Genomic DNA, 13,231 nt, shown 5'->3' on the forward strand with positions numbered 1-13,231 from the left:
TCTTCCAACTCCTTTGGACATGAGTACACATCAGTCCATCAGTGTCAATTATAGATAAAAAAAAAAAATCTCTGTCTGTGGATCTCTTTCTACTGGATTTCTTTTATTTCTCTCATTCCAGACTGTTCCAGGTGACTTCTTGACTTATAGTTGAGTGACATTGTTGGCTTAGTGGTTAGAATGCTTACCCCAAGCCAGCTCCATGGTGTGGAATGGTAAAACCCTGATTATAGCTCAGGTAATTCTAACTCACTTGGCAGCTTGCATGTTTGTAGGAGATGGCTGGAGAGGATGAGAGTAAGTGGCCACTGCTAGCTTGCTCAATCTGGAGGGGGAAGGGAGGAGGTTCTGGCTTGCCTGTTGGTGACACCTAACAGGAACACTAAGTGTTAAGCTCACTGGAGTCTGAGCCGGGACTGTCCAAGTGCATTCACACTGTAAACCAAGGAGAACTGAGCTTGTGGGGAGGCATGCTTTTCCTCAAAATAACATTCAGAAGAGCTGTCAGAGAGGGTGAGTGTTTCCGAGGGGAGATGGTAGGCCACCATCTGGGACCAGCCAGCTGTCCCACTCCCTGCCACCTAACTCTCATCAGAGAATGGAGGGATGATTGGAATTCCTGAGCAGGTACAAATAGGCTGCATGTCTCTCTGTCTCTCCTAGCCCAGGAATGCCTATTTTCCCCTCCCCCAAATGAATAGCCCAGTTTAGTGCCAGTAGAGGATCTAGCAGATAAGGTCCTAAAGGAACAGAATAAATCTTTATCTCCCAGCTCCAGAATCCAGAGTTCAGTCCTGATGTGTGTTGTCTGCCTTTGTTGAGTCTGCATGCTCAAGATTTGTCTGCATGGGTTTTCTTTAGGTACTGTAGTTGTCTCCTGCTTCCTAAAATCATGTTGGTTGATTGGCTGTTATAAGTTTTCCATATATATGTTTGCTGTTACCCATAACTTTATGATGTGGCCTCGGCTAAAAAATAATTAGATGGACCTGTTCACTTATGCAGTTAATAAATAAAATAAAACCTAAGAATCTTTAAAAAGTTCATAAGCTAAGGCTTCCTGGTAACCATATTTTTATACTGTGGCACTGAAAAAAGTTCTCTGGTAAAAAAAATTCATCCTTGAGTTAATGACCACATGCACATATACACACCATTACCAGAGATTTCACACATGCATATTTGTTTGCAATATTTCTCGTGGGAGGAAGGTGAGCATGGTCTTTCCAGGATTCTTCCTAGAAGTTGTTATTTTTGTGTGATTTCTGGGTTACTTTTTTATATAGACTGTATTGTATTGCTTGAATTTTAGAAGAGTGTTTCGCGTGAAATTCCCTGAAAGACCACAATGATTTTTTCTTCCGTGTTTATAATGGGACTGTCTGTGAATAGCTTGCTAAGTTTCTGTGATTGCAAACAGTTTCATTAAAGGCTTGGCTAATTTCATATGTAAGATATGTAGAAGTATTATGTGAAGAAGTAATTATAACTAGTACTGCAGAGTCTGCTGCACCCATGTAACAATTGCCTGTTTTTTTTTTTTTTTGTTTGTTTGTTTTTTGCTGTAGGTATGGAGTATCACCTATCACAGCTGGCTGACATTTGTTCTGCTTCTTTGGTCCTGCCTCATTTGGATCCTGCGGAATCGACGGACATTTGCCTTGCTGTGTTCTCCATTCATCCTTCTATACGGGATCTCTCTCTGCTGCTTGCAATATGTTTGGGGAATGGACCTGGAACCAGAGCTCCCTGTGAGACTAGGTTTCATGAGCCTGCAGCAATTAGGTCTTCTTCATAGACCTTACCCTTGTCTCCACCTTGGTGCCATGGTAATATACAGTACATTTTTCATTCTAGTAAAGCTTTGAATTCTGACAAATAAAAGTCTGCAGTATACTACCTTTTAGGACTAATTAGGTTTATTATAATATAACAAATACAGACCTCATTGTTTTTGGATTACAGGTTCTCTTCTAGTATAACATTTCAGAATGTTGTAAAACTCTGTTCTCCTAAAGAAATAGCATCATGACTTGTTTGTTTAGCACAGCACATTAAATTGTCCAGTTTGCAGTTTGGCGATTAGGTTATGGCGATATGAGTTAAATGGCAAATGTAAGTTAATTTGACAAATTGTGTTGTAGCTCCAAGATCCCAAGTGTCATACCATCTGTATGGGTGTGCTTTTCGCGCAGATGAACATTTGCTAAACTGTAAGATATGTGACTGTTGCAGCACTTATTTCACACTAATTGTTTTAGTTAGGTGTCTCAGTTGCACAACATTACTTCTTGCTTGCATGTTTTGCCAATTAAGTGATGTTTTCCAAGTTAAATATCAGCAAACAGAATTATGGTTAAGTCGGGGTGGACAGCAAGTGTGTCCATGTATTTGACATTTAATAATTAATGAGAAATAATCTGAAAAATTAAGTTCAACATGACATTTGACATTGTAATCTGATAAGGTTACCTGAATGCAGATCCCGATCATGGTCAAATGGGGCCCTCGTCAGGGTAATGCATCAGCCCCCCCCCCCCCCCAGCCATTCTGGTGCCCTGTTACTTGGCTGTTTCTCCCCATTTACCATAAATACTGTTCAAACCTGTCAGTATGCATAGTATTTTCTTCTTTACTTCTATAATGATTACAGATATGTAAAACTTTTATTTTAAATGTTATAACACAAATAATGATAGCCATTTGCTAAACAAAACACAATCTTTCATTGAAAACAGACTTCACATAAATAGTTAGTTTTTCTGTCCTTAAAACTCACATTAATTGAAACAGCACTGAAACCCACATTCAAAGAAAATGCAGACTGTTTACTTTTGGGCTGTTTTCAAACTATAGGCCTGTTGTACACACTTTTTAGGACCATGCATGCACATGCATGTGTTCTTTGATGCTCGATCCTGATTCTACTAAATTATATTCCTTGTATTATACAGCACCGCCTGTTAGTGTGTTTTAAATTTATAGGTTTGAACAGTTTTCCAGTAAGCAATGAAACAAAATATATAAACCAATAATTGCAAAACTACCCATTGCAGAACATTTCAACTACAAAATGCCACTCAAACATCTGTCATCGCAGTCACCAGTATCAGTTAATATTCAGTATCTCTGCAGAAGTGAAAGTCATCTGAATAATTCCACATTAAAGAAATCTATAACTAATGAACAGGTTGCTGCTGGCAAACAACTTTAAATTTTAGTGTTTCATGTACAAATTCAGTTCCTTCTGACCTTGAATAATAAATTGCCCATGTTACATTTAAAAAAAAAAATTGCATTAAGGAATAGTTGTTAAACCGGCAACAATTTCATAGTTAGTAGATATCTCATCCAAAGGAGGACACACTCAGGAGTACAGCACCCCCCCCCCCCCATTAAGGGGCACTGCAGTATCAACAATCCATATACACGGTGTGGGAGTAGAAACCCACAGCCAACTGCACAAAAGGCTAGTATGCTACTGTTGTGCTACTAACAGTGCTTTCAAATTTTATAGTACAATAACTGATGACTGTCATTTGCTAAGCAAAACGGTTACCCTTTGCATGATTAACAGTAAATTTCCCTTCCCTTGAAGCTCAACATTCTTTGAAAATGCACAAAAACTCAACAGTCCTAGAAACTGTATCTACTTGGTATAGAGGATTTAGGCTCTAGTCTCTTTTAACTAAAGTACAGAGTTTGAGGCTGAATAAGTTAACCAACTTGCCATCACTAACTGGAGGGGCATTTTGCACACGCACGCACTCACTCACTCAATGGTATTGCTTTCAGCACCAGCTGCACTTACTGTACCATTCGGCGGGCTTGCTCTAATAGTTCTGTTCCGTACCGGAGGGCCAGCAGATCAAATCTCCCAGTCTGCAGGCTTGGCTATCAATTGGTACTGGCATGTAATGCCCTTCATTAGGATGCTTAATGCTCTCCTAGAGGTTTCTGGGGGTTTCTGCTCTTTTCTTACTGAAGTCTTCTGCCAGGTCCTAAAGCCCTCCATTTTTATGTCTTGTGGTGTTAATAGATGTCTTCAGATTTTTTATTTATAAACAGTTTTATTTTTTAAGGCAACAGAATGCAACATTGGCCCTAACAACTGCCTAGGTTACCTAGTGCTGGATCTGGCTCTCTAAATATATTGTGCACCGCATCCAGTTGTGGTATGCTATAGTGTATACATTAATTCTTTTGACAGTTCCTGCATAAGAAAACATGACAGCTTGCCTGCTTTGGTATAGGTTAGTTGTGGTTGCTTAAAAACACCCAGCATATTTAGCCCTGATGTTTGAAGCATTTTTAGAAAGTTTGTTCCTACCTTTTTTCCTCAAGCTAGTAAGGTTCAGGCAATACGAACACTGAATGGATATGAAAATGTGATGTTTGTTTCCAACAATGAGCTTGTACTTGGAAGAAATCAACTGGCAAGATTTCTGAAGATACCATTGCCAGAGATAGAGGTCCAATTTTTCTGCAAATTTCAGCACATGCATGTGTTATTTTTGGATGATTTGTCCTATAGCTTTTCTGTATGTGCTTCGTGGCCCCTTTATACTGGAGAAGCTGTTGATTTTTATTGTACAGTTTCGTGCTGATTTCTAAATGTTAGAGCATGAACATGAAGAAATGTGAAAAAAAAGTGCTGGGACATTCAAGGTGGGCTAGACACTGATCAACAGCTTAATTTTAACTCTTGTCAGTGTGAATGCTGAAACTGAAGAAGAACAATCAGAGTTATCATTTTAGGTAAAATTCAGTTACTGGCTAGTAAGCACACTCTCTGTATACCAGCAAATAAGACATTTAGATAATCAAAAAGAAAATCAACCAGAAAAGATGAAGAAAATACAGTGGCTGTGAAAAATCCCACTGCTATTCAGCAAAAAGCATTTCAAGCTTCATTTTTGGTACAAGAGATGGCTTCCAGTAATTTAGTGGAAAAATAAATCAAAATGTACTCAGAGGTGATTAAAATAAATGAAATCTTGAAAGAGTATATCAACTCAAATAACAAAAGACAGGGAAATGGAAGAAGCATTAGCTATTCAGATGAACTAATAACTGAAAAAATAAGAGGTTGAAATGAAAAAAAAAGGCTGGATGAGTATGAGGCTTCTAAAGAAGAGCTGTTTCAAAAAAAATAGAGTTAGAAGACAGCACAGAGAAAACCTGCGATTTTCTACTGTAGCAGAGAAATTGGAAGAAACAGACTGTATTAATTTTACGAGAGCACAAATAAGCAACTGGATTGGTATTCCACAGCAGGATTTGTTAATTGAGAGGGCACATCAAGTGCTTCCTCCAAACCTGCCATAAGAAATCAGCCAAGACCTATATTGGTAAAGATTAAATCATAACAGCAAGAGCTGGTCCTGAAAAAAAACTGTGGGAGAAGGTAAAAATATTAAAAGTTGGAGACAGTAGATTGTTTGTGGAAAATGATTATGCACTGTAAACCAGGTAGAAGAGAAGCAAAATTATCCCAGCATTCAGGGAATGTCGAGAGTCAGGTGTTTGATTCAAGCTGCTGTATTCAGCTGTTTTCAGAATATTTTTTCCTGGAGGATCAGAGATATTTTTGGATGCAGAGCAGGCTGAGGCATCAGTAAAAAACATTATCCAATAAAAATGTAACCACTAACCATGAGGGGATCCTGCTTCTTATTCTTCAGAAACAAAGCTCATATAGAGAGTTTTCCAGTGAAACCTTCTCCATTACTCAAAAGGGAAACGCTTGAGAGACAGAAAAAAGCTCAGGAGTTGACTAGAAGAATCAGGAGTACCTTGAACTTGAACCAGAGAGTGATGCTGGGAGATGGAGATGAACAGGATGATGACAAGCAAGACTGAAATTAGTGAATAAGTGGGACATTGTAAAGTTACAGTCACATTTCTGAAATAGGGCGTTGGAAAAAAGCTTGGACTTTTGTTGATTTTTGTTAAACTTGTGGTTTGACTGTAAAGCATGTACTCATTTTGTCAGTAATGTTTAGAAGGATATTAAAAGGGAGAAAAATAACTAAGTAAGAAAATGTTCTTAATATTTGTATACAAAATTTCATGATATAAATTGCATTTTATATATAGTAAAGCAGTTTTATATAATGCGTATCAGGGGTATTTTAAATTTTGGGGGTCTTTACGACTGCTGTACGTGTTAAGATGTTAAGTAAACAAATTCGTTCTTTAGTTGTAAGAAATATAGGCATTACTGTTGAATGAGAAGAAAGGGTGGACAAAACAAGGTTAAGCTAATATGCTGTAATCTTGGACGTGTGGGGTGTAAAAGTGTACTGATTATAATAAATGTAGAATTGTGATAATTTCCTCTTAATTTTACAAAGGTGATATGCCTAGATTAATACCTAAGGCTTAAACTATAAGCACATGTTTTTTGTTGCAAGTAGGCTTGAAAAATAAGACAAAGTGGTGACAGCCTTGAAAAAGTGCTGAGTTCGGTGTATCTGCAAAAATGTTAGCTTTTTTTTTTTCCTTTAGCAAATGTTCTCAGTTGGGAGTCAAGATGTAGTTAGCTTAAGGCAGTTGTATGTTCTGTTCTGAGTGAAATGTACAAAGATTACTTCAAGCATTTATACAGATGTTAACTGTTTTTTCCCTCTCATTGCTGACTACTTTTACATGGAGGCAAACTGTCTGCAGATGCAAGCAATTCATCCTCAGATTAATGAACATTCTTTGCCAATAGAAATGCAAAATTAAAAGGTACAATGGCAAACAGTTAAGTGAAAAATAAAGTTGGAAATTATGGGATGTGATTAAGAGATAGAAGCCTCCCTAGCAGCCTGAATACTTTAATGCATTTAATTGAATAGTGTACAGTTCAGTTTTATTTAAAGTTAGGCAGTACTTTTTCAGTCCTTCGGGCTGAAAACGAATGCTTTCTGACAATGTGCAACCTGTTTTTCACATCTGGGAGGGGAATAGATCTAAAAAAAGAACAGACACCAGTCAGTGTGAGTGAGACACAGGCTGTAACATATGCTTTAGCATAGATAACCATAATTTTAGGTTGGGTAATGCCTGTGAGTGCAGCTGTTGATTTGAGGGAGTTGTTCCTATCTGGAGAATTAAACTTCATTTTCTGAAGATGTACATAGTTTTGTTTGTTTGTTCTAAGTTAACAGGAGAAGTGTGTTCTGAAAAATATTTAGCTTTTTGAGGGTTGCAGTTAAAAAAAATAGTCTTGAAAAATGTGACATGTTCAAATGGAGATGAGATGAGGCAACTGTATAAAAGATAATTAGTGCGTACATATAAGACAAAGGTTGGATATACGCATTCAAAAAAATCTGTTATGTATACTGCGTTGTTGCCTCACAACAAGAGGCTCTCCCGTTCGATTCTCAGCTGGAGTGCAGGGAGTGCCTTCTATGTGGAGTCTGCTTGTCCTCCCCGCGGTTGGGTGAGCATTCAAAAGACATGCGTAAATGGGCATGACTTCATTGATGGTTGAACGTCGAGCTGGCACCTCGGTGTTCGTGAAAATCTACTGCCAATCATTAGCGGACCGGAGTTCCGCTGTGGTGACCCCTAACCGGGAAAAGCCGAAAGACAAACAACAACAACATATACTAGGTGGGAATAATAACTTTTTATCATAATGTCTACACTACCCATATTATTTGGGAATATAAAAGGCCTTGCAGGTATAGAAAAAAAGGAAGGAGTATTGAATTATATTAACAAATGATGAGTGCAAATACTGCTGCAAGAAATGCAGTTGGAAAGAAATGAGCATGTGAATTTGACAAAAGATTTCATTATGGATATTCAGGAAATGGGAGTAATATCACTGACTGCTAGAGGGGCTTCAATAGTGACAGAAGAGGAAAATGGTAGAGTTGTGGTAGTAAGGGGCTATTGGCAAGGGATAAGGAATATGCTAGCATGCATTTAATATATTCCAGCAAAAACTGCTGTTATGGAACTTAAGAACATTTTGGGAGAAATAATCAACTTTCAATAGAGACTATTTCTTATAGGTGGGGGAATGAAACTTGATTTGCAATAGGGAGCATGCATTAGGACAAGTAGAAGGGAAAATATAGCTAAAGAGAGTAGTTTTCTGAAGAAATATATGAAAATATTTGGTATAAAACAGGAGTTCAGTAGCAGGAACATGGACAGAATTTACATTTTATTCCCCAAGGTACAAGGCTGTGCTGGACAGAAATTATATTTCACAGGAATATGTTCATTTGATTGAAGATTTTGACACCCAACCAGTAACTGTTTCAGATCATGCACTGATAAAAAGTAAATTAACATTTCAGGGTAGTGAAGTAAACAAAAAACAATGTTGCACTTGCCCACCTACCTGTAAAAAAAGAATATTGAATTATTCAAGCATTTTTAGATTAAATAAGAGGTTTCTTTAGAAGTGATAGCTTGTAGGTGAGATAAATTGAAAATGGAGTTTAAAAGTGGGGTAGAAATAAGAGAGAGAGAGAGAGAGAGAGAGAGAGATGGAGATGGTTAAGATATAATATGAATTATTTAAAGGGGCTGGCACAGGTTAAAGTATTGCAGAATAAGGAAATGCTTACAGAACAAGAAGAGGTACAACTGCAGAGTTCTAAAGAGAAAATAAGTGAGTATGTGGATAATATACATGAGTTTAGAAAGATTTCTGTTTAGCAAATATTTTTTTGATAACTCCATAGCACAAAAACTTTTAGCACAACTTAAGCAACAGATAGTAGAAAGGATCATCCCCAAACACAGACAGCCTATAACAAGAAAAACAACCAGAGATCCTTTGGAAGTATTACTTGTATTTTAGAAAGTTTGTGAAAATTTGTATAAAGCAGAGGAACATGAAAATCAGGAAAGAGCACAAGTGAAAATATTTATGGAAGGCTTAATTATGCCGAGCTTAGAGGTTGATGACACTCGACACCTAATATTTAAGATAAGAGAAAATGAGATAAAAATCCTGATGTATAATCAATCTGCAGGAAAGTCTTCAGGAACAGATGGCATTCCTGTGGAAGTTAGAAGGAAAGAAAAGTGATAAAGATCTGGAAGATTTTGTGTAACAGTATTTTAAAAGGAGGGAAAAGAAAATCTTGGAAGAAAGCTGTGGTGGCTGTATTGCCCCAAAACAGTAAAGACACATGAGACCCAACTTCATATAGACACATGTCAGTTTTAAACCATGATTATAAGGAGTCTATCTGTATTAGCTAAAATAATGGCAAAGGTGTTTTCAGAATTAATAGTTATGTAGATATGGATCAGTCTGGTTATGTGGAGGAGAGGCATTACTAGAATAAAGATAACACAGAGAGAAGCAGAATGTAATAAAATACTGCTGCTTTTGGCGGGTCTTGGTGAAGACAAAGCATTCAACAGAACAAACTGAGATTTTAGGATCAGGGCAGTGGAAGCATTTGCATTCTCTGATACAATAAGGTTAATTGGGGGGATATATGACTGAGTTGAGGCAATAATTAAAGTGGAAGGATTCCTCTCTGATAAGTTGTGTTTAAACAGAGGAACGAGACATGCCTGTCCCCTTTCCCCTTTATTTGTTTTATATTTAGAGCCACTGGTAAAGAAAATAAGGGACTCAAAAATTCAGATATAGTTGGTATGGTAATCAAGAAAATTGATTTTCCTTATAGATGTTGTTTTGTAACTGATAAATCCAGGAAAATACATCTCAGTATTATGGAACACTGAGACAAGTCTTCAGTATTTAAAATAAATGAAAATAAAACAAAGGATGTTGCTGTAAATTACGTACCCACATACAAATTGCTTCAGCAGTATCCATATTTATGGAGAGACAATACAATGATGTATTCAGGCATTTAGATTAAAAGGCATTTGTTGTTGCAGCTAAGGATATGTGGGAAGAGACTAAAAACATGATAAAAAATGAGGAACTGGAAGCTCTTGTTTATGAAAATGGATAGTAAGGTAAAAGTACTGTATGTTTTTAGTACCTTTAGTTTTATATACGGGTCACACACATTTTAATCAAATAAATGAGATGTAGCGGGCAGTAATTAAGAGATGAACTTGTGTATCTGAGAAGATAAAATGACAAAAGTCAAGTTGGATAAGTTGATCCTTCCAATAGAACAAGGTATTTTAGGATTACTTGTCTTGAAGGGATATTTTAGAGTTACGCAGTTAAAGCTCATAAACATATATATCTCACCAGCAGAAAGTTATAATTCAAAATGAAAGTATGATGAATGAAACAGGTAGTAAGTTTGAAGAATAAAGAGAGAGTAGGATTTTGGATGCATGGCCTTAAAGAGAATAATAGCCATTCAGAATATTATATTTAAAAAGTATTATATTTCATATTTATATATATTTAGTCGTATGTTATATTTATAAAGTAGCAGACACACACTCCGATCCGCTAATGATTGGCATTAGATTTTAAAGGTGCTGAGGTACCAGCTCAATGCCCAACCTTCGAAGACACGCCCATTCACGCCTGTATTTAGAACACTACTCGACCACCGGATATATATATATATATATATATATATATATATATATATATATATATATATATATATATATATATGTTGTTGTCTTTCGGCTTTTCCCGGTTAAGGGTCGCCACAGCAGAACTCCGGTCCGCTAATGATTGGCAGTAGATTTTCATGAATGCCGAGTTGCCAGCTTGACGTTCAACCTTCAGTGAAGGCACGCACATTTACGCATGTCTTTCGAACGCTCACCCAACCGCGGGGAGGACATGCAGACTCCACACAGAAGGCACTCCCCACACTCTAGCCGAGAATCGGACGGGAGAACCTCTTGCTGTGAGGCCACAACGCTACCACTGCACCACCGCGGATATCGGGATATATATATTTATATATATATATATATATATATATATATATATATATATATGTAAATGTACACATACATAACAATTAAAAATATGTATGTGGAATAGTCAGTCATGAAGGACATGAAAACACAGTGTTGAAATTCATGAAGGACATAAATGCATATAATTAATATGTACATATATAGACCTAAAATGTGTACACATACTACAATATATAGTAAAACCTTAGTTAAAAATTGAAAACATAGATGTGTACTGATAAAAGAACAACGAATCAAACTACACTACCACCATCTGGTGGAAAAAACATACTCCATTTAAATTCACACTTTGCATGTAAAATATATATATATATATATATATATATATATATACATACATTTACATATATATATATATATATATATATATATATATATATATATATCACGATAACCAGAACTTCAAAAAACATAAAACACAGCACAATGGGGCCGGAACCTCGGAAATGATCCACCAGCGTTGAAAAATCCAAGTTTTAATATTGATGTAATAAAAAACATACAAATACAATCCACAATGTGTAAGCGCTTTTGTTTGGCCTCTGCCAAACTTTTTCAAACGGTTACGAATCAGATCCCTACAATTTTAAAGGATAGCTACCAATTGTTAGAAATACTTGATCATTTTGAGGTAGAATTAAAACAAGGAACACATTTATTAGTTACACTAGATATACAAAGCTTATTTACATGTATTCCCAATGATCAGGGTGTACAATTTATTAGAGAATTACTACAGTTATATCCTGAAATAAGCTATAATAAGACTATATTAATTTGTCAGCTACTTGATTTAGTTCTTTCCAATAATGTTTTTTCTTTTTTAGAGCAAATGTATTTACAGAAGTGGGGTGTTGCCATGGACACACCCTGCGCTAATACATATGCAAATTTAGTGGTTAATTGGTGGGAAAGAGAACATTTATTTAATAATGACTTGTATAAGAAAGTATTATTATATACCAGATTTGTGGATGATATTTTAATTGTTTGGGAAGGCACAGTAGAACAATTTGAAAACTTTTTGAAACATTTAGAGAGTACATCTAGTTTCTTGAGGTTCACAATGGAGGCATCCTATACTGAAGTGAATTTTTTAGATCTAAATCTAAAAATTAGTAATGGGAGAATTGTATCTAGTCTATATAGAAAGAAATGTTGGAAAAATGCATTACTCAGCTTCGATAGTATGCATCCAAGATATGTCTTTAGTGGTATAGTGAAAAGTCAATTCATTAGACTGAACAGGATATGTAAAGAACATCTAGATCTTGGAATTCAAGCAGACAGGATGGAAGCATTGTTTCTACAGAGGGGTTATAATAAGACATTGGTTAAAGGAATTAGAAATCAGGTAATTAGAACAACAGATAACTTAAATACAATGCAAGTAGGAAGAAGTCAGTGGAGCCATAGTAAGAAATCTTGTTTAAAATATCAAGAAAAAGTTCATTTCGTTACTACATATACCAATGATAATAAGATGATTAAAAATATTATAAGTGACCACTGGCAGGTGCTGACAGTAGATGATAGAACCTTAAAATTAGTAGGTGAAACCCCTAGATTCACCTATAGGAACAATAAGAATCTGAAGAGATTACTTTGTAAAACATATAAGAAAAAGGTAACAATGGATATAGAGCCCAATATGAATTTGGGCACTTTTGAATGTAAACACTGCAATATGTGCAAATATATTACAGAAGTACAAACGTATACACATCCTATCCTGAATTATGTGTTTACACCCAGATTCCATGCATCATGTGATACCTGTAATGTCATTTATTTAGCCACTTGTGAACATTGTTTGGCATTCTGCATAGGGCTCACCAAAAGAGAATTCAAGAAGAGAATATACAATCATATATATGATATAAAGAGAAACAATGAAGTCAATGCATTGGCGAAACATATAATTCAATATGAGAAACACAGCTTCAAATTTAGGGTTTTACAAATTATTGATAATGGTAATAATGGGGGTGATTTGGTCAATACATTAGAACAAAAGGAACTACAATGGATACTAAAAATGAGGGCGCATCACCCACCAGGATTAAATCAACATGTTCCTCTGAAACCAGTATTAAGGAATCGTAAATAATATACTGTTGGTTACACATTTTATATATATATCTTCTTAGATTTTATAGAGATAACACACTTGTATTTTATATATTTCCCATATATACATTAATTACTTTCATCTTTTTAGTATTTTACATTTATTAAAGCCCAATTTTTAAACTTTTATTTTTTTTACAAAAAACTTTTTAAATTTAAAAAGTTTTATTTATTCATATTTTATTAATTAAAAAACTTAACC

The 13,231-nt window shown here is 35.7% G+C and overlaps 1 protein-coding gene across 1 annotated transcript in view; it reads left to right on the top strand.

Annotated features, from left to right (window-relative positions):
* Nucleotides 1-13,231, top strand: part of PIEZO1 (piezo type mechanosensitive ion channel component 1) — a 3,550,337-nt gene that overhangs the window by 2,030,059 nt on the left and 1,507,047 nt on the right. The window contains exon 12 of the mRNA XM_044081575.1: nucleotides 1,569-1,856. Coding sequence (XP_043937510.1) covers nucleotides 1,569-1,856 — 288 coding nt within the window. The remainder of the gene's footprint in view (nucleotides 1-1,568; nucleotides 1,857-13,231) is intronic.

The sequence above is a fragment of the Protopterus annectens genome, chromosome 8.part1 (assembly GCF_019279795.1).
Source record: "Protopterus annectens isolate FY-2018-M chromosome 8.part1, PAN1.0, whole genome shotgun sequence".
Lineage (NCBI taxonomy): Eukaryota > Metazoa > Chordata > Ceratodontiformes > Protopteridae > Protopterus > Protopterus annectens.